This window comes from Dromiciops gliroides, chromosome 2 (genome assembly GCF_019393635.1).
Source record: "Dromiciops gliroides isolate mDroGli1 chromosome 2, mDroGli1.pri, whole genome shotgun sequence".
NCBI lineage: Eukaryota > Metazoa > Chordata > Mammalia > Microbiotheria > Microbiotheriidae > Dromiciops > Dromiciops gliroides.
Window position 1 is genome coordinate 261,771,566 of NC_057862.1, and position 22,196 is coordinate 261,793,761.

The 22,196-nt window shown below is 39.9% G+C and overlaps 1 protein-coding gene across 1 annotated transcript in view; it reads left to right on the forward strand.

Annotated features, from left to right (window-relative positions):
* The window catches only part of SUSD6 (sushi domain containing 6), a 112,420-nt gene that overhangs the window by 46,047 nt on the left and 44,177 nt on the right, over window positions 1-22,196 (forward strand). Inside the window, exons 2-3 of the mRNA XM_043983937.1 lie at window positions 5,715-5,883; window positions 6,105-6,289. Of these exons, the coding sequence (XP_043839872.1) occupies window positions 6,169-6,289 (121 nt within the window). The 5' untranslated portion in view covers window positions 5,715-5,883; window positions 6,105-6,168. The remainder of the gene's footprint in view (window positions 1-5,714; window positions 5,884-6,104; window positions 6,290-22,196) is intronic.

Consider the following 22,196-nt stretch of genomic DNA (forward strand, 5'->3'; position numbering starts at 1 on the left):
GAGTACAGGAAGGGAGAAGTGTGTGATACTGGAAGGGGAAGTTCAGGCAGGTTGTAAAGAGCTTTAAAAGCCAGGGGAACCTATAGTTAATCTAGAGGTGATTAGGAGTCAGAATGTGAAGAGAAGTGGTCAGACTCTCAATTTTGGTACATCACTTTGGTTACTGTAATGGAGGATGGATTCAAATAGGAAGAGACCTGATGCAAGAACTGGGAAAAACCTTGAAGATAATCCAGTCCACTGCCCTCATTTTAAGCTGAGGCCCAGAGTGAAATTACTGGTCCAAGGTAACTTTCCTAATTATCTTTCTCAGAGCTGCACCTCAAGTCTTCTGGCTCTGAAGCCAATAGAGCTTCTTTTGTCAAAGATATTTTTTGGCACCTAGAAAAATTTTAGAATTTCCCCTGTGACTTTGTTGTTCTCCTCATAAGTGACATTTTTGAAGTTCATTTTCCTTCCTCCCTCAATTGAGAAATAGTTGACCCTTGTTAACATAAAAGAAGATAAGTAGAGAGGAGGGAGGACTAGAAGGGATGGACATTTGGGGGAATGTAGAGAACCAATGTAAAGAAGTCCTGCTTTCAAGGAATTTTCCATCTAAGTATGTAAGAAAATATAAATTTGCTTTGGATTTGGAAACCAGGTAAGTTTTTCAGCTTTCTAGGAAAGGAAAACAGGCAGGAATAGAAAGACTATATGTTGCCAGAGGACAATTGGTTTCTTAAAATGAAAATCCAATTGAGTGTCAGAAAAATCTATAGTATGATCTTAGGGTAAAGACTTGGGAAATTAAGTTAATCTGGCCCCAAAGTGTTTGCTGGGTAGAAATAACAATACAAGATCCATAAAATAACTGTGTAAGAGGTTTCTTATAACAAATGTATAATGAATGGTTCAAACCATTAGTACTTTGAGTTCAAAAGAGGGTAAGATCTCTTTGGCTGAATTAGTCTAGAAAGATAAAGGGTTATAGGTTTAGAACTGGAAACGACTTTAGAGATCGAGTCCAGTCCCATCAGTTTGTAGCAGAAGATACTGAGAGACTTGCCCAGGATCACATAGGTAGGAAGTAGCCAAAGTGGGATCTGAATCCAAGTCTTCTGCCTCCAAATCCAAATCCATTTCTCCTTGTGGACAAGAAACAAATTGAGTTGGGCATTAAAGAGTGAATGGGGGGGCCAGCCAGGTGGCACAGTGGATAGAGCACCGGCCCTGGAGTCAGGAGTACCTGAGTTCAAATCCGGCCTCAGGCACTTGACACTTACTAGCTGTGTGACCCTGGGCAAGTCACTTAACCCCAATTGCCTCACTAAAAAAAAAAAAATTTTTTAATAAAAAAGAGTGAATGGGGGGCCAGCTAGGTGGCACAGTGGATAGAGCACCAGCCCTGGATTCAGGATGACCTGAGTTCAAATGCGACCTCAGACACTTGACACATACTAGCTGTGTGACCCTGGGTAAGTCACTTAACCCCAATTGCCTCACCAAAACAAACAAACAAACAAACAAAAAGAGTGAATAGGATTTAAGTAAGGCACCTAGGTGGAAAAGTGCATAGAATGCTGAACCTAGAGTCAGGAAGACTCATCTTCTTTAGTTCAAATCTGGCCTCAGATAAGTAATAGTTGTGTGACCCCGGGCAAGTCACTTAACCCTGTTTGCCTTAAGTGAGTTGGAGAAGTAAGTGGCAATCCAGTGGAGTATCACTGCCCAGAAAATCCCAAATGGGCTCACAGAGTCAGGCAAGACTGAAAAACTCAACAACAAGAAGGATTTGAGTGGTCAGGCAAGGTTGTGAACAAAAATTTTCCCTGTTGGATTAAGCCTCCTAGCCTCGATCCTACTACAGTCAATCCTCAACTTTTGAGGGGTAACTAACATTCTTCTACAAACTGACACAAAAGTTTTTAAAAAGTGAATGGTGGGGGCAGCTAGGTGGCACAGTGGATAGAGCACCGGCCCTGGAGTCAGGAGTACTTGGGTTCAAATCCGGCCTCAGACACTTAACACTTACTAGCTTGTGTGACCCTGGGCAAGTCACTTAACCCCAATTGCCTCACTTAAAAAAAAAAGTGAATGTTTTTTAAAAAATAATAAACATTTTTATTTAAAATTTTGAGTTCCAAATTTTATATCCCTTTCCCCTCCCTGAGGCCATAAGCAGATATAGGCTATACTTGTACAATTATGCAAAACATTACCATATTAGTCATTTTGCATAAGAGAACTTGAATCAAAGTAAAAAAATGAAAGAAAGTGAAAAATAGCATGCTTCAGTCTGTGTTCATTCAATGTCAGTTCTTTCTTTGGAGGTGGATAGTATGCTTCATCATTAGTCCTTTGGGATTGTCTTGGATCATTGTATTGCTGAGAATAGTTAAGTCATTCACAGTTCTTCATCAAATAATATTGCTGTCACTGTGTACAGTGTTCTCCTAATTCTGCTGACTTCACTATACATCAATTCATACAAGTCTTTCCAGGCCTTTCAGAAATCTTCCTCCTTGTCATTTCTTATAGTACAATAATATTCCATCACCATCATATGCCACAACTTGTTTAGCCATTCCCCAGTTGATTGGCATTCCTTTGTTTTCCAATTCTTAGCCACCACAAAAAAAAAAAAAAACCTGCTAGAAGAAATATTTTTGTACAAATAGGTCTTTTTCTCGGGGGGGGGGGGGTGTATTTGGGATATAAACTTAACAGTGGTATTGCTAGCCCTTTGGGCATAGTTCCAAATTGCTTTCCAGAATGGTTGGATCCTTTTACAACTCCACCAATAGTAAATTTAGTGTCCCAGTTTTCCCACATCTCCTCCAACATCCAATATTTTCCTTTTTGTTATATTTGCCACTCTGATAGGTGTGAGGTAGTACCTCAGAGTTGTTTTAATTTGCATTTCTCTGAAAATGGTCTCATTTCAACTTACTTTCCCAGACTTCTCTCCAGTTAGTTTCCTTTAATCAGCAGCCTACATTCTAGCTCAGCTGAACTGTTTTTTATTCCCAGACTGTCCATGCTCTACACCCCCATATATTATCTGAGGGCAGCCATTTGGGAAATATTTAATGGTCAATAGATCTTTGCCTTGTGGAGAGATTTTTGCAGTTGGTATAGAATACTGTAGCCCCTAAGCCTCTAAAGTGCAGCACTGAAGTTCTAGTTGTGAGTCATTTTGAGGTTAATACTGCCCTTTACCTTAAAGCCAAACCCTGGCTAACCTGGAAGTATTTCAGCTTAAAAAAAACAGGCACATAAAAACACAACAGGTCAACCTTGACCTCATAATAATAATAGGCATGTGTTTATATGGTACCTTGTGGTCTGCAAGGTGCTTTTCACAACAGCCCTAGTGAGTAAGGAATGGAGAAAGGTATATAATGGAAATCATAAATTTAAATCTGAAAGAGACTTTTTTCAAGTTCTTTTCAGTAGTTTTTATTGAGTAGTGAGTCCTTATCAATCGGTTAAAATTCTTGGGCTTATTGATTGAATACTGTGCTACTATGTCCTGTTTCTTCTGGGGTTTTTTGTGAGTAATCTATTTTAATGATCTGTTTTTTAAGAAAGACCAAATGGGGGCAGCCAGGTGGCACAGTGGATAGAGCACCGGCCCTGGATTCAGGAGGACCTGAGTTCAAATGTGGCCTCAGACATTGACACTTACTAGCTGTGTGACCATGGGCAAGTCACTTAACCCCAGTTGCCTCACCAAATCAAACCAAACCAAACAAACCAACAAAAAAAGAAATACCAAATGGTTTTGATAGATTACTACTTTTAAGATATGGTATTGCCATATATCGGTTTCAAATCAAGTCTAGTTTGGTGACCCCAGAAGAGTATCTACTCTTTGTATTTGTCGGGGAGGCAGTGAATTAAGGGAGGAAATATAAAGTGCTGTATGAAATAGTGAACTGTCTGAATTACAGAATTTTTTTACAATTAAAAAGTACAATTTTGTTATTTCTGAGTATCTTTTATGAACTTAGACAAATGAGATCCTAATGGGTAAATTGAAATAAAATTACTAAATAGGCTATATTTTATACTTGAGTAAACATAGACAAGTCACACTTGACCTCAGTTATCTCCTTTGCAAAATGAAAGGAGGAGATGGGACTAAATGTCTCCTAAGATCTCTTCTAACTAACACTATAATCCTCAACACAAAAGCCTCACAACATAAAAATTGATTTGCTAGACCCTGGAATCCTTTTGAGCAATAAATTTGGAAGAACTATTGGTTTTAGACTCTATTTCCCTATATAATAAGCAAAAACTCCAAATTCCTAGAAGTTGTTTTAAATTTTGCTTAAAAATCACTGAATGGGGGCAGCTAGGTGGTGCAGTGGATAGAGCACTGGCCCTGGAGTCAGGTGCACCTGAGTTCAAATCCAGCCTCAGACATTTAACACTTACTAGCTGTGTGACCCTGGGCAAGTCACTTAACCCCAATTGCCTCACTTTAAAAAAAAAATCACTGAATGAAGGGGGCAGCTAGGAGGCACAGTGGATAAAGCACCGGCCCTGGATTCAGGAGGACCTGAGTTCAAATCTGGCCTCAAACACTTGACAGTTACTAGCTGAGTGACCCTGGGGAAGTCACTTAACCCTCATTGCCCTGCCCCCCCCCCAAAAAAAGAATGTATAAAGAAAGAAAAATCACTGAATGAACAAAAAATTGTTAGTGGGGTTCTAATGAAGTTTTTCAAAACAGTGAGCTTTGGAGGGGATTTGGATTGGAGGGTAACAGTGGGGAACTCCTACATCCCCAATTTAAGGAGGAAAACCCAGTGTGGCCATCATTTCCCACAGGTTGTACTCCTGGACTTAATCATCCCCCTTCCTCTGCCCAGCATTCCACACACCGAAGGGTATTCTCTCCCCACCTTTTCAGCTTTTTTGTGTGTGTTGACTTCCCCAATTAGATTGTTTTGTTTTGGTTTGGTTTGGTTTTTGCAGGGCAATGGGGGTTAAGTGACTTGCTCAGGGTCACACAGCTAGTAAGTGTCAAGTGTCTGAGGTCGGATTTGAACTTAGGTACTCCTGAATCCAGGGCCAGTGCTTTACCCACTGCGCCACCTAGCTGCCCGCCTATTAGATTGTGAGCACCTCGAGGGAAGGAACTGACTGTCTTTTGCCTTTTTTTTTTTTTGTATCCCCAGCACTTAGCACAGTGGCACTTAGTAGGAACTTAATGGTAGAAGTTGAATGTTTATCAATTCACTGTTCTAACCTAAGACTCCTGAATAATACCTTTTGTTATAAAATGAGATACTTTTATGTATAATGGAGGGAACATTGGACTGAATGATCTCAAAGGACCCTTCTAGGTCTAGCAGTCTCAATCCATGTTGATCATTGTCTGACTCCAGTCAGGGAGCTATGCTTGATTGATGGTATCACACACCATTATCAGTGTTTAACTCTTTAACTGTCTTGCTTCAAGTGAGGAGTACCTTGCTGTTTTTTTAGAGAGGTGTGTGGTAGAGTGTCAACACATGTGACTGACTATAACTTCCTGGGTTGCAGGTGTGTATGATGAACTTGTTAATTGTTTCATTTTTGAAATTCACAGATGCAGAGTCAGAACTGTGAGTTACTAGGCCTGTTGTTCAAGCAGCTCAGGGATGCATTCCTTTTCAAGACAGTGTTTCTGGAGTTGCTTTTCCTCCCATTAAATTAGTTCCTTTTTTTTCTTCCCTAAGTTGAACTCGTACCGTGTGCACTCGGCAAAGGAAAACCTTGACTCATTGATACAGACAGCAGTCCTCTTGTCATCAGCTGCTTCTTCCCTTCTTCGTCCAGAGCCTCCATGACTTGTGGGGTAGCATTGGATCTTTTCTCAAAGCTCAGCTCTGCTTGAGCGACTACAAGGTGAGATCATTCCTACCTCCCTATTCTCTTTCAGAAATCTGGCTGTTTGTGTGCTGGAGTCTTTTGGCATGCTGCCATCCTCCCGGGCCAGAGAGGCTAGATGTTACCTTCCTTACACTGAAAGAGAGGCGAATCTAGTTGATAGGATTCCCTAAAACTTGGCTTATAAAGAGCGTCTCTTTTATTCCTTCCTGAAGTTTTTTGTGCATTTTTTTTAATAGGTGGATTTGTACCTGGCTGGAAGTTTTTTCCCCCTTTTTTCTTTCAAACTTGGACGGATAAAAGATGTGCTATGGCAGGATAACACCAAAAAGCAGCTCAGCCTCGCCATTTGTCTCCTTAGGACATGGATTATTTCTTCCATTCATGATTATTAGCACTTTCCTTGGAAATGGAATTGCTTCAGGTAAGTCAGGTACCTGTATTTTGATTGTGTCAGGCATCCTGAGAGGGTTAATATCAGAATACTAGATGGCTCCAGATGAGTAGAGGACTCTTCACCACCTAAGAAACAGCAGATGATCAGTGTGTCCCTTTTGTAGGGTCCTGGGAACATGATTTTTGAAAAGTCTTTTGTATCATATCATAGCATTGTAGATTTAGCGCTAGAAGGGTCTTTAAAGATTATTTAGTCCAACCCTGTCATTATGACAAAAAGCAGTTTCTCTAGTTCCATGGTTCTCAAAGTGATCCAAGTGTGCCCAAGACAATACTAATACATTTTAATTTCTAATACAATAAATATTACTAGATTTAACCCATGTCCACAAAAACTCCTTATAGTAACAAGGAGGTTCTGAAACCAAAAAGTTTAAGAGCCGTTGCTCTTGTCCTTTGACCATGAATGTGTAGGCAGAAAAGCTTAACATGAAGCTAGACTATTTAGGGGATGGGGGGGTGGGGTTGAAGGAATCCTGGCATTGTCCCTCTTCTCCCTTCCTGCTGGATATGCTGCAGCTCCTGCCTTTTTCCTGTTTTCCCTCACTTTTCACCATACTGGGAAGCTATGGAACTCTGAAGTAAGAATCAAGGGATGGAGTTCTTGTCTCAGACTGGCCACTAATTATCTCTATGGCTTTGGGCAAATATCTTGATTTCTTTGAGCTTCAGTTTTCCAACCTGTAAAGTTAGAAGTTTGTACTTGAATAATCTCAGTAGAGTCCATTCCATGGTTTCAAATACCACTTGATGTTAGCAAAATGGAAAAGGTATACTAAGGACTAGTGACATTTTAAGTTGTGAGATATTTTAGCCTTATTTAGTTCTTTTGCTTTTATCACTAATTTGGTTACCCTAATAAGTATCATTCCATACCTTATGTGAATGAATCAATGAAAAAACATTTATAAAGCACTTACAGTGTGTCAAGCATTGTACTAAGCACCCAGAGACACAGATAGGAAAGGCTAAGAAGTCTTTGCTCTCAAGGTTCTCATACTCTAATTGGGAGAGACAACACAGAAAAGACAGCTTTAGGGCAGATGGAAAAGTCCAGAGGCCATAAGGGTGGATCCTGGTGGCCCTGGGGTCCTTAGGTGATGTCAGTAGGTAAGATAGGGGTTTTAGAGAGTAGAAATAGGGCAGAAATAATAGAAATAAGAGTCTGAACATGGAATATATACCTTAGACAACAGTTTTTGAGTCTCAGGAGCACACACGTTATTTCTCATGAGGGAAATAAAATATTCTTTCCATATATTGAAAGGAAGGATGTGGTTATTGGGGATAGGTAGAAGAGGAGAAAGACCTGGTGCGTGTGGGTACTGGTCTGAATAGGGAGATCGTATCCTCTACAACCACATTTGGGCTGCTTAATTTTGTCCTGGATTATCTCTTCTCCCAGTTAAAGTATGAAATGGTGCCATTACCCATATTCACATCACACATCATCAGTTTCTAGGCTAGAGTTGTCGGAGAGGACTTAACACTTCTAAGCATTTTTTCCTTTAATGTCCAACATTCACTTTATATCTCTGAAGACCACCTTTCCCCTCCATGTCTGTGGTCGGCCCGGACACAAGAAACACCTAATGTAGCTGTCCCTGGAAGAGATGACTCCACTGTGTTCCATGTTTCTATGATACTGTGGAACATTTTAGGGTGTGGAGGGAAAACTAACCTTACTGACCTTGTGAAAAGCAAATTGCCTGGTAAACAAGACATTGAATCCTCATAAAGGGTGGGACAATGTTCTGGAAACATATTTCAGTACAAAGATCTGTAATTTTGGATCTGAAACCATTCCAGCGTTCCTGGAAGTTGTTACTCATGAAATTCTAAAATTTTAGAGCTGGAAGATCTGGCAATCGTGTAGTCAAACCTTTTTATTTTACAGATGAGAAAACTAAAACCCTGAGGGGTGACTTGACCAAGGTCACCCAGCTAAGCGAATGGTAAAGTCAGAATTAGAACTCAGGCCCTCCTCACAGCTACCAGATTGATGTTCCCAAAGCATAGATCTGAGTTTGTCATTCTCCTGCCCTAGACTCTTCAGTGTCCACCCCCTCACTCCTAATTGCATTTAGGATTAGGGTACAGTTCCTGTTTGTCATTTAAAGTTCTTCACTATCTGACTCCAACCAAATACCTTTCTAGGTTGACTGTGTACTTCTCTCCCTCACACACTCTGCTCTAGCCAAACAACATTCCATCTCTCACCTTTGTGTACAGACTGTCTTCCATGTGTGGAATGCAGTCCTTTGTCACTTCTGCACCTTAGAAATCTTTAAAGGCACAAGGGCCATTTATTTCTAGAGCCCTTTACTGATTCTTTCTTTTATTAGTACCCCACCCCCAAATACTGTGTTTTTATACACACACACACACACACACATGTATATGTATATGTATACTCTATGTTTACTTATCTGTAATCATATATTCTTTCCCTCCCACCCGATCGAATCTAATTCCTTAAGGACAAGAACTTGGGTTACTTGTGTATTTGCATCCCTCGAACCTAGCACAGTACTGGACATATATGCTTTCTTTATTGATTGACTTTCCCCTAGACCAAACTGCCTCCTTTTTTTTTTTCAATATAAATTTTATTGCTAGTATTTTTGGTTTTTTATTACCTCATTTCCAGATATACCACTACAATCAGATGAGCTTTCTCATGTAACAAAGGAAAACAGTTGAGCAAAACCAACCAACTGAACTCATCTGACAGTGTATGCAACAGTCAGCACCCCATAATCCCCACCTCTCTACCAAAAGAAGAGAACTATTTCATTTCTTCTCCTGAGCCGAGACTGCCTTTTATTATTATTCCAATGCCTGGCTTAATTTTAGTGAGGTTTTTTTTTTTGTTTGTTTTTTGGTAGTTCTAATCAGAGGTTCCCTATATCAGTGAAATCACAAGTCTAGTAAAATAAAATGAAATCATTGCCATACTGCCTTTTCTCTAACCTTGATATGGGAGACTTGTCTGGGCATGTTACATAAAAGCATTACCAGCACTGGGAAATCCTTTAGACTCTTCTGCGTTACCAGACTTTAGCTGTGTCTCATCTCATCTTTGCCCTTGCTACCCCTCCAATCTCGACTTCACCCCACCGCTTTCCCACTACCAACACCTTCTTTACTTTCCTCCCAAAGTGTGAAATCAGTTATAAGAGACTCAGGGCACTAGACCAATGGGGAAGGGTGGGGGGGAGGGAGAGAGAGGTGTGTGAGCTGAGATAAGAACTGAGAAAGATAAAATTTGTTCTTTACTTCTCTCCCTCCCTTTCCCTTCCTTGTTCTCCCTCTCCTTCCCCTAACCCCACCCCCACCCCCACACACATACAGATACCTACATAACATGGCAGAACAGGATATGTGTGAACTGAGGGACTTACTGTTCTGAACTAGTGCTGTTGCTGCCAGTCCTCTTCCCCCAACGCCCCCCACACACACACACACAGGATTATTCTAGAGTAAAAGGGAGAAATAATTCCTTGGCCTAAATCCAGGAGAGACACCTGTCATGACATGCCTTCTATGAGGAACATGGCCAAGAAAGTTTGCCAAGAAACTGAGATCCAGATGTGTAGACTTTTGAGAAAAAGTAATTTAGTTAGAAAAAGCTCCCTTCTCCTGCTGTCCTTCCCTTTTCCTCCCACAATTCCTATTCCTGTAATAGTACATTTTAAAAGATAGAGTGCATTCCCATATGAAAAAATGCTCTAAATCTCTAATGATTAGAGAGATGCAAATTAAAACAACTCTGAGGTACCACCTGACACCTATCATATTGGCTAAAATGACAAATAAGGAAAATAATAAATGTTGGAGAAGCTGCGGGAAAATTGGAACACTAATTCATTGTTGGTGGAGCTGTGAACTGATCCCACCATTCTGGAGAGCAATTTGGAATTATGCCCAAAGGGCGATAAAGCTGTGCATACCCTTTGACCCAGCAATACCACTTTTAGGTCTTTTTCCCAAAGAAATCATGGAAAGGGGAAAGGGACCCACATGTACAAAAATATTTATAGCTGGTCTTTACGTGGTAGCAAGGAATTGGAAGTTGAGGGGGTGCCCATCAATTGGGGAATGGCTGGACAAGTTGTGGTATATGAATACAATGGAATACTATTGTGCTGTAAGAAATGATGAGCAGGAGGAGTTCAGAGAAACCTGGAGGGTCTTACGTGAGCTGATGATGAGTGAGATGAGCAGAACCAGAAGAACATTGTGCACAGTATCATCAACATTGAGTGTTGATCTACTGTGATGGACTATATTCTTCTCACCAATGCAATGGTACAGAAGAGTTCCAGGGAACTCATAATAGAAGAGGATCTCCAAATCCAAGGAAAAAAAAAAAGAACTGTGGAGTATAGATGCTGAATGAACCATACTATTTCTTTTGTTTTTGGTGCTGTTGTTTTTTTTTTCTATTTTGAGGTTTTGCATTACTGCTCTGATTTTTTCTCTTTTAACAGGACTAATGCAGAAATAGGATTAATGTTATTATGTGTATATATGTGTGTGTATAGATATATCCATATTTATATCTGATTGGAATGGGTAGGCTACACCATAAGATGACAGGATTATTATCTCCAAAGTTGCAGAAATATTTTAATTTTACCACCCTATCTTTATATAAGGCTATTTTTCCTGGGCACTAGAAATATTATATATTGGTACCATTGTCCAGCTTTCTACTAAGCAGACCCTTTACCAGGCATAGATAGGAATATTTAGAAAACTTGATCTTGGGAATGATGGAAAGGAAGAGGATGTTTGTTGTATTTCTTGAGTTCTACCACATAACCTATATCAGAGGTATCAAACTCACTCAGGGCTGCAAGAAGTCCATAAAATTCTGAAGTGAAGGGGCAGCTAGATGGCGCAGTGGTTAAAATGCTGGCCCTGGATTCAGGAGTACCTGAGTTCAAATCCGGCCTCAGACACTTAACACTTACTAGCTGTGTGACCCTGGGCAAGTAACTTAACCCCCATTGCCCTGCCCCCCCCAAAAAAATTCTGAAGTGAAGTCCAAACCAGCTTAAAATATAATTAGGAATGTTGAACAAAATAAAAATATAACACAACTTAGATAAAATTAATTTTTGGTTTTCTAAGTCAATATGTGGCTGTAAGAACCCATTTCTATTTGAATTTGACACCACTGAACTAGGATACTTGATAGTAAGAAGATCATACAGACTGCATTTTAAAAAAAGTCAAAACCCTACCTTCCTCACCTTTTTTCAGAGCTGGGAGACTAGCTCTACAGAGTAGTAGAATGTTGCATATACTCTCAGTCTCAGTTGATATTTTGGTTACCATTGAGTTTTTATTTTTAAAATTCTTTTTGTAGAAGATAGCTTGCTAGGTAGGGAAAGATGGAAAGAGATGTTAAAAATTAAGTTAATATAAAAACAAAAGATAACAATAAAATTGATTTTTAAAAAAATTATGCTCACTTACCTGCCTTCAGCAAGATTTTAGCCTCTTCTAAGGTGAGGAATGGCAATTCAGGACTATGGTGAAAGTTTGCAAGAGTTTTGAACCCCATATCCCCAACTTCTTTCATCTGTCCAATCTTAAAAGGATACTTTCTGTGTGACCATAGACAATTCTTTCTTTCTCTGTGTTGCCTCTATTAAACAGAAATAACAATCCTTGGGTTCTTTAAAAATGATGTTGTTAATAAGCAACTAATAAAAATTATTAGAAGATACTTGATAACTTAAAAATGCTATATAAAACTCAAACAGCAGCAGCATCAACAATAACATAAAGAGTTGATATCACTATTAATTTAGTCATGCTGGGTCGGTAGACATGATACAGCTGTCCTTACAGAACTAACTGTATTTTTTAAAAAGTCAAAAAAGAAAGATACAAAGTCATCCTTTAGTAGGGGAGTTGGAACTTTAGAGTTTCCATTTGCTTTTGAGGATGGGCTCACATTTAATGCTTGAGGATCTTCTGAACCATAGACAAAAGCTGTTTGTTTAAAGCATGATGCTGATTGATGCTACTGTTTCAACTTCAGATATTAGTGCGAAACAAATTTAGACACTATACTAGCTGTTTTTCTTCCTGATATTTATGTATTCATTTCCATCCCTCCCACTGCTATCCTGTCTTATCTTTTCCTGAGTAATTGGGGGGGGGGGGCAGAGTGTTGTAAAAAAAATAATGAATTTTATTCTTGGCAGTTTGGGAGGCACAGTGTTGCAGTAGGTAGAGTTTTGGACCAAGAACTAAGAAACTATTCCCAGAAACTATTGGGTTACCTTTCCAGACCTCACTTTCCTCATCTGTTAAAACTAGGGGATCAGACCAGGTGATCTCTAAGGTCCCTTTCCCCTCTTACCTACTGTGAGCCTGAGAATCTCTCATTATATGTTGTCCTAAAACATTTTTAAATCATATGAGCATTTAAAAGATGACAAACAAAACAGGCACACGTTTGTGGGAGATGGCTTGACTTTGGTTTGCTAGTATTCCCTTGTAGAGTGTTGTTGGCTGATCCTACCTAGTCCCACCAGGATCCAGAGGCATATTGAAGGTTCTGCCACTATTGTGTTAGTTCTTCTCTCTCTCCCATTCCCTAGGTTTCCATTAGAGATGACAGACCAACCTGTCAGAAGATTGGTTTGAAGAGGAGAGTAAGATCTTTTAAAATTATTGTCCCGAGGAAGAAGAGAGCATTTTGCTTTTTAAAGGCAGTTGGGAATAAGTGACTTCTCCAGGGCCACATAGCTATTAAATGTCTGATGCTGGATTTGAACTCAGGTCCTCCTGACTCTAGAACTGGTGCTCTATCCACTGGGCCATCTAGCTGCCCCTTCCTTTTTTTTTTTTTTTTTTTTTGGAGTGGTTCTTTTATAGTTGCCAACTTTCCTCCTCCTGTTGTCCCTTTCTTATTATTTTTAGTTTCCCCTATGATGACTTCTTATGGTTGTTTGCTTCCCACTTTTAGTTGAAGAGGTTTATCTGGGTAATTCTATTTTTGGAAAGACAATAGGGCCTGTAGAAGATTAGTAGATTGTTTGCCAAATGAGGGTGTAGTTTCCACAACATCCGATGAACATCTTCCTGTCAACTGCAAACACTGCTGACTCAAGTGATGTAATCTCTTTGTGGCATAATTACCTGGCTCTATAAAAAGATTGGGGACTTGGGTGGGAGTTTAGATGGGCTATTACTGAACTTTTGGAACCTAGGCAGCAGGGAAAAAACAGTGAGAAACTACTTTGCTGGAAACTACTGAATTCTCTCCCTCCTCATCTCAGCCTCAGGTGTTCCCTGGCTTCCTTCAAGTTCCAGCTAAAGTGCTATCAGGAAAGCTTTCCTGCTCCCCCTTAATTCTAGTGCTTTCTTTCAGTTGATTATCCTCTGTATATCCCATTTTTACATAGTTGTTGTTTGCATTTTCTTTCCTCCAATAGATAGCTCTTTTTTTTTAATTTGCAGGGCAATGAGGGTTAAGTGACTTGCCCAGGGTCACACAGCTAGTAAGTGTTAAGTGTCTGAGGTCAGATTTGAACTCAGGTCCTCCTGAATCCAGGGCTGGTGCTTTATCCACTATACCACCTAGCTGCCTCGACAGAGCTCTTTAAAATCAGTACTCTCTTTTGCTTTTCTTTGTATCCTCAGTGCTTGGCATAGTAGGTGTTTAATAAATGTTTATTGACTTACTGTCACATAGAATTATCTCTGCCCTAAAATTTTCTAACAAAGAAAAGGCAAAACCCAGATCACACATCTTCTCTACCAGAAACTCAGTAGTAATTCAATTAAAGCACTATCAACCTACCCAGATTACATATTAGAGATGCATTTTACCTCCTTAGCAATTAATCCAAATAACTAATGTTGGCTAAACTTACTTTGATTTAGCACTTGGAGATTTTGTAGGTCAGCCTGATCTGGGTGGTGTTTTCTTGATTCTTATCTCTTACCCTCTTCTGCAAGTGAAGGAACTAGCATCTAATCCCAGGATGTCAGTGTGCAAATAAATACTCATGGATTAGCACTTTCACTGTAATATTCTAGGCAAGTAGCTTAACTGCTTTATCCCCAGCCAGTGATATCCTACTCAGAGATTTCATTCTTCTGTATCCCTGACTGTAGCCAGTTGTGGGTAACATTGGACTACAATTCCTGGTCAGTAACAGTCAGTCCTCCCCAGTACTTCAGTGAATTTGTAATCTCATCAATGTGGGTAATTCCTCCAGTGGATGCATACTGCAACCTATCCGTGCCTGCTTGTCCAGTACATCTCTTTGTCTCTCTCTTCCCATAAGTTGGCCACAATGGTCCACTCTGAGTGCTGGGAGTTTTCCTTGCATTCTCTTGATGGTGCTTGTGGAGCACACAAGCAAACTGTCCGTCAGTTATACTTATTCTGGTCATACAACTGGACTCCTCCGTGCATCACAGATTTACTCTTTAATATTCCCTGTCCACCTCTTATGGGAACCAACATTGAGAGGTGTCTCTACTTTCTGGTCTAACTTATTTTATATCAGGCCCAGGTGAAGTAGTCAGTGATTGCCAGAAGTCATTGTAAAGAGAGTTAAACAGCTGCAGGTTTGCACTAATCAGTGATAGCGTGGATGCTCAAAAGAGGACTGGCCTGTAAGTCAAGAGACCTCAAATCTAGTCCTGACTATCACTTACTTTTTCACTATCTTTTGGATTACATTAAACAAATATTTATTTTGTTGTTGTTGAGTCGTTTCAGTTGTGTTCAGCTGTTTAAGATCCCTATTGGGGTTTTCTTGGCAAAGCTTCTGGAGTGGTTTGCCATTTCCTTCTCCAACTCATTTTACAGATGACAAAACTGAGGCAAACAGGGTTAAGTGACTTGCCAGGGTCACACAGCTGGTAAGTGTCTGAGGCGAAATTTGAACTCAGGTCTTCCTGACTCCAAACCTGGTACTCTATCCACTGTACCACCTAGCTGTATTTTTAGGATTTACTATGTATGCACCTTGCATTACATTCTCCAGAACAGTGATGAAGATTTTTTGTTTTTGTTTTTGTTTTTGAGGCAATTGGGGTTAAGTGACTTGCCCAGGGTCACACAGCTAGTAAGTGTTAAGTGTCTGAGGCCGAATTTGAACTCAGGTCCTCCTGACTCCAGGGCCGGTGCTCTATCCATGAAGGTTTTTTTAAAGTTCCCTGAATTCCTTGGTCAGATTAGAAGCATAAAATGTTATGACTAGAAAAAATTAAAGAAATCATTTAGTTCAAACTTCTCATTTTACAAATGAGTAAGTTGAGGACCAGAGAGGTGTCACACAAGTAAGTGACTGAGCTAGGATTATAAGCCAGATCTCCCAATTAATAAGTCATTGATCAAAAAAAAAAATAAGTCATTGATCTTTCTTCCCATAATGAAAGAACAAAAAAAAAATTTTAATAGTAACAATGCCATTAGAGTGTAAATTTCAGGGAGGTAAAAATAATATATGTGTGTATGTGTGATTGTATGTATGTCTACACACATATATGTGTTGGGCCAAAAGTCATGATGTTTTAACAACTTTTTGGAAATTATTTTTTCTTTATTTTTTGCCATTTACAAGATTTGATTTTTCATACATAATGCAAATTCATTTTCTACATATACTGTATATGATGTTATGGTGTTATAAATTGAAAACAAAAAAAGGAGTTGTTAAATATTGAAACCCCTTTGTGACTTGGCCCACCCTATATGTGTGTGTGTTTTGTATTCTTTTTCTTTTCTTTATTGTATTCTTTTTCTTTTGGGGGGGGGAGCAACGGGGGTTAAGTGACTTGCCCAGGGTCACACAGCTAGCAAGTGTCAAGTGTCTGAGGCCAGGTTTGAACTCAGGTACTCCTGAATCCAGGGCCAGTGCTTTATCCACTGTGCCATCTAGCTGCCCCCTTTATTGTATTCTTAATTTCCTTTTGTCTTCATAGCTAATTCCCAGTCTTTTATTACCTTATCTTTAGTGTGCCAAAAATGGATCTTTGTTCATAATCATTAACCTGCCTGATATAACCAACATTCAGGTATAGTTTTTAAATCTTTCTAAATTTTTAGTGGGTTTGTGGTTTGTGGAGAGGTGATGCAATGAGTCGCACAGATTGCCATTAGCTTTGCATTGAATATTAGTTTTTCAGGGCTTATAAAAGTAGTATGTGAAGAATTTTGGCTCCAGAGAACTGTCAGGAAGTCCTAGTAAGATGCAGGGTGGCTATAACAGAATTTAACTGTATCTTGCTTCTATTTTTTGAAACCCCTGGCACTTTATAGAATCAAAGGTTGGTCTGGACACATGGCTATCAGCACTTTATGTGGCAGAGACTCATGTTTCTTTACTGGAGAAAGGGATTCAAGTTCTTGTTACCGGTTTAAATTTGTATTTTACAGAATTTAGCTATCTGAGAGTGGTAAAAGGCAGAAGATTTGGTTAGAGTTAAATGATAGATGAAGCCTCTGTCATTCAAAGACCAGAAATCTCTCAGAAACCATTAGTCAATTGGTCAACTACCATTTATCAAGCATTTACTTATATTCTCCCCACTGTGCTATGGGCTGGGAATATAAACACAAGTAGAGAGACCCCCCTGCCTTCAGGGAGTTAATATTCTAATTGGGGAAAGACCACACATAAAAGGAAGCTGAAGTTGGGGGTGGGGGTGAGGGGTAACATAGTAGAGAAAGTCTGGAGTGTTGCTTGGAGAGGACTGATACCTGCCGGGCCTGGATTCCCTCCTTAAATGGAAATTCTGGGAGGAGCCATCCTATCAGAGGGAGGGGTGAAAAGGGTGGAGGATAATTCCAATATATGAATTCCAGGGCTGGAATGAAGCTGGAATGAAGCTGGAATGAAGCTTCAGAATGAAGAGCTGGGGCATAGCACAGAGGTCCAGATTGCAGCCTGGAAAGGAATAAGAGGAATCAGGACGTTAGAAAGTTGTAGGTGAGGGTATTGTACTGTATACTATACCAAAGCTTCTTAAACTGGGTCACAACCCCATATGGGGTCATGTAACTGAATGTGAAGGTCGAGAAAAATTTGGCTACAGTAAACGGTTATGTATACCCATTTTGTATACCTATATACTTGGTTGTGTAAAAATTTCTTTTTTTTGGTTTTTTTGGTGAGGCAATTGGGGTTAAGTGACTTGCCCAGGGTCACACAGCTAGTTAAGTGTCAAGTGTCTGAGGCTGGATTTGAACTCAGGTCCTCCTGAATCCAGGGTCGGTGCTTTATCCGCTGTGCCACCTAGCTGCCCCTGTGTAAAAATTTCTTGGACAAAAAGCGGTTACTAGTGAAAAAAGTTTAAGTCCTTTACTATACTGCTATAAACCTCCCTACCTTGGCCCTCTGAAAACCCAAGGGAGGGGCAGCTTGGTGGCACAGTGGATAAAGCACCGACCCTGGATTCAGGAGGACCTGAGTTCAAATCCAGCCTCAGACACTTGACACTTACTAGCTGTGTGACCTTGGGGAAGTCACTTAACCCTCATTGCCCCGCAAAAATAAAACAAAAAAAAAAAACCCCAAGGGAGAAGTTTCTGGAATTTGTGAAGAATGCACCAACTTGATCAGATCAGCAGGGGGGTATTTGTAACGCAAAACTTGAGTTTTAAAGGCAAACAGTGAAAATCTGCAACAAATACACAAGGAGCTCTTTACTTCCAGGGTGAACAACCCCAGTAAAACACCTAGTAGGATACCAACTGCTTCACAGACTTGCATAAATTGTGCCTTTCTTTTTTTTTTTTCTTTACTGAGCATAGCCTAAATGTTCATGGTTACCAACATGAAAGAGAAAATGAGGTTACTAATAAAATCATGCAAATACTTGAAGTAGCAAAAGAAAATTCATTGACTGTACTTTACATCTGCCCTCTCTTTTTCAGTCTTTTAATTTTGTTGTAGCATTTTTTAGTTTGTTTTTTCTTTTCTTTCTTTCTTCCTTCCTTCCTTCCTTCCTTCCTTTCTTTCTTTCTTTTTTTTTTGCAGGGCAGTGAGGGTTAAGTGACTTGCCCAGGGTCACACAGCCAGTAAATGTCAAGTATCTGAGGCCAGATTTGAACTCAGGTCCTGAATCCAGGGCCAGAACTCTATCCACTGCACCATCTAGCTGCTCCTAGTTTGTTTCCTTATAGAACCATTGATGGTTTGGTCCATTCTAATTTTCAGGGAGAACATTACTTTAATATAGTTAACCACTTTCTGGTCTAAGCTATTTATTCTCTAATATTTTCTCCAGTGATTTTATTTAATTTTTTTAATTAATTGATTAATTTCTTCTAAGTATTGTTATCTTCAGATTAATAGCTCTGTCTTCAGAATGTCTAGTCTTTTGTAAGAATGACTTATATTACCAATGACTTAATTAGCTTAGGCTAATGAGAGCACCCAAATCTGAGTGTCCTCACTGCCTTTTCCATTAGTAAGAGAATGTTATGGCTGGAAAGGACCTTAGAAATCACCTGATGGCAATTTAATTTAACAGATAAGAAAGCAAAGGTTAAGTATATGTTCCAAGGTTAGAGAACAAGAAAGTAAATTTCTTCTAGCTGTAAATCCTGTGAGCTCCTGAAATATGGGCAAAGCATGACAAAGTTGTATAATTTCAGGTCAGTGAAAAAAAGGTCCCTGGTCCCAACCTAGGACTGCCTGAAATTCAACAATTAGAGATTCATTCCTTTGTCCCAATAATAATGCAGATATTTTTAAATTTTTATTTTATTTTAATTTTTCTCAATTACATGTAAAGATATTTTTTGTTCCAAATTTTTCTCCCATCCTCCCTTCCCTCTCTGCTCCTGAAGCCAGTAAGCAATTTGATATAGGTTATACATTACAATCATGTTAGACATATTTCCACATTAATCGGAACAAAAGGAAAGAAAAAACAAGAAAAAATAAACAAGAACAAGAACAAAAAAACAACAAAAGTGAAAATAGTATGCTTCAGTCTGCATTCAGACTCCATAGTTCTTTTTCTGAATGTGGGGAGCATTTTTACCCTAAGTTTTTTGGCATTGTCTTGGATCATTGCATTGCTGGAAAGAGCCAAGTCCATCACAGTTTATCATGACACAATGTTGTTGATACTGTGTATGATGTTCTCTTGGTTCTGCTCATTTCACTCAGCATCAATTCATGTAAGTCTTTCCAGGTTTTTCTGAAATCCCTCATAACACAGATATTTTAGAGAAGTTGGGTCACTCCGTTTATGTCTTAGAGTAAATTAATCTTTTTGCTACTTTGCTTAATTTGGGTTTTTGTTAAGGGGTGGAAAGATCTGGAGTCTACTTTAATCTTGACAGGGAGGGACCCAGAAGGTTAGAGTTGGGGAGAGATTGCCAAAGACAGAATTTACCTACTTAACAGTTTTATTTAGGATGGACCCTGATTATTGAATTAAGAGCAGCAGTACCAATTAGTGTTTCCCCGACCCTTCCCCCCAGAGAGCAGTATTTTCTCCTCTCCGTCCCCCCCCAACCCGGCAATGAGGGTTAAGTGACTTGCCCAGAGTCACACAGCTAGTAAGTGTCAAGTGTCTGAGGTCGGATTTGAACTCAGGTCCTCCTGAATCCAGGGCCAGTGCTTTATCCACTGCACTACCAAGCTGCCCCTAGCAGTATTTTCTATATAAGGTTCTGCCATGGTGAAAAGTTTGCAGGGTAGCATCCAAAGTTTATGTGTTACTTCAGATTTCAGCCTCCTTTCTAATTACTTGCAAGATCGGTATCATGTTATTTCCCTCGTGGACATTCTCTCATGTACCACCGCCCCCCTCCCCCTCTCAAAAAAAAAGTTAACTGAACTTAGTTAACATTAGTTAACTAATGAACAACTCACCAACCCACCCATCTACCCAGAGGTCAATGGACTCTTCAAGCAGTGGGAAGAATGCTCTTTCCCGGGAGGGAATCAGACTTTGGAATGTTCTGACAACAGCACTCCAGAGTGACATGGGAATTGGCCAGTCTGGAAGAATCCAGCTCCATATGCATTTTCCTTCCCTGTTCCTAAGAAGCCTGAGAATCTGCCTTTTAGGAGTCTCATTCCCACTCTAGTCAACATACCTTTCTTCACACCTGGGATACACACTTTGTTTGCACTTCTCTCTTGTATTGATCATGTATTAGTTTGCATTATAGCTATTTGTGTATATCACATGTGCCCCAGTAGGCTGTAAACACCACCTTTGTATCTCCCCCAGTGCCTAGCATAAAGTCTCTACTTAAGAATTATTTGTTGAAACTGAAGTTGTTAAATCTCTTCTCTTATATCTTGTCATCTCCGTTGCCTAAGTAGTGTCAGTGATTCAGTGTTAATATTTATCAGGATTGCTACTTCTAAGTAGCTTTCCTTGTCAAAAGAACTTGCTTGTCAGTCATCCAACAACCAGCCTAGATCACCAAGTAGTCTAACTAAGTTCAGAGAAACTCACCAAGAGCTGAGTTTCAGGATAATTTCCCTACCCCTACCTCATTCAGCAGAGGGGGAAGACCTACACCAAAGGAATCACTGATCCCTTAGATATATCTGAGATTATGGGGTACATTTCTTTCTTCTGTCTTTTTCCTCAAGGTCAGAACCTTGAATTCCCACTTCACTTGGACTTTCTTTTTTCTTTTTTTTTTTTTTTTGTGAGGCAATTGGGGTTAAGTGACTTGCCCAGGGGTCACACAGCTAGTAAGTGTTAAGTGTCTGAGGCTGGATTTGAACTCAGGTACTCCTGACTCCAGGGCTGGTGCTCTATCCACTGTACCATCTAGCTGTCCCCTCACTTGAACTTTCAACTCTTTTAGGGGCAGCTTCCCTGGCTCCAGCCAGCTCCTTTCTGTTCAGAGGAGTGCCATCCCAGCTGCTGTGAGTCCTGTGATTTGGGGGTGCATCAGAAGTCTTGGTAGGGGGAAGGGAGGAGCAGAGGAAAAGTTACAAAAGACCCTGTTTAAGCCATCTGTGTAAGAGCACACTGCCTGAGCTGCTGCCCTTTTGGCTATGTGGTAGTAATGACATTAGCATTTCAAAAGGGGGATTAGCCAGAAACCCTCCCATTCCTCCTCCCCTCCCTTCTCCCCACTAGAGTTGTTTCTAGGCTGTACAGAATGGCTTCACTGTGCTGGGGGAGTTGTAGTTCATTAGACCAAATTTGACACCCTGTTTTTGAGCCTCTAGTTCATGGCCTGAAGCTGCCTGTGTTTGTGTTGGCAGGCTTAAGAACTTCTGGCTTGGACAGAACCAGCACCCACTAGGCAAGCAGAAAGACCTTGCCCTCTCTTACTTGCTTCCAAGTAGTTAGTATCAAAGCTTTTATAAGGATTTCTCAGGCTTCTGTTAATTCATACTTAGCTTCTCTCATTTTGTATAGGTGGCAGGTTCCAATGAGAAGGACTCAAATGCATTTTTTAGTGTCTTTTTTTTTTTTTTATTAAGGCAACGGGGGTTAAGTGACTTGCCCACGGTCACACAGCTAGTAAATGTCAAGTGTCTGAGGCCGGATTTGAACTCAGGTACTCCTGAGTCCAGGGCCGGTGCTTTAACCACTGCGCCATCTAGCTGCCCCTTGTTTTTTATTTTTAACTTTTAAAATACTTTATTGATCTCTAACACAATCACTCCCTTTCCAAGGAGAAGCTGATCATTCTAATGTATAGTCAAGCAAAACAAATCAATATATTGGTTACATCTAAGAATTTATGTCTTATTCTGTACTTGTAGCCTAAGGGTGCTCAACTTTTGTTGGTGTCATGGACCTTTTTGGCAGTCTGGTGAAACCTGTGGATTCCTTTCTTCTCAGAATAATATTTTTAAAGGCATGTATTTTATTTAATGTGTTTTAATAAAATGCAT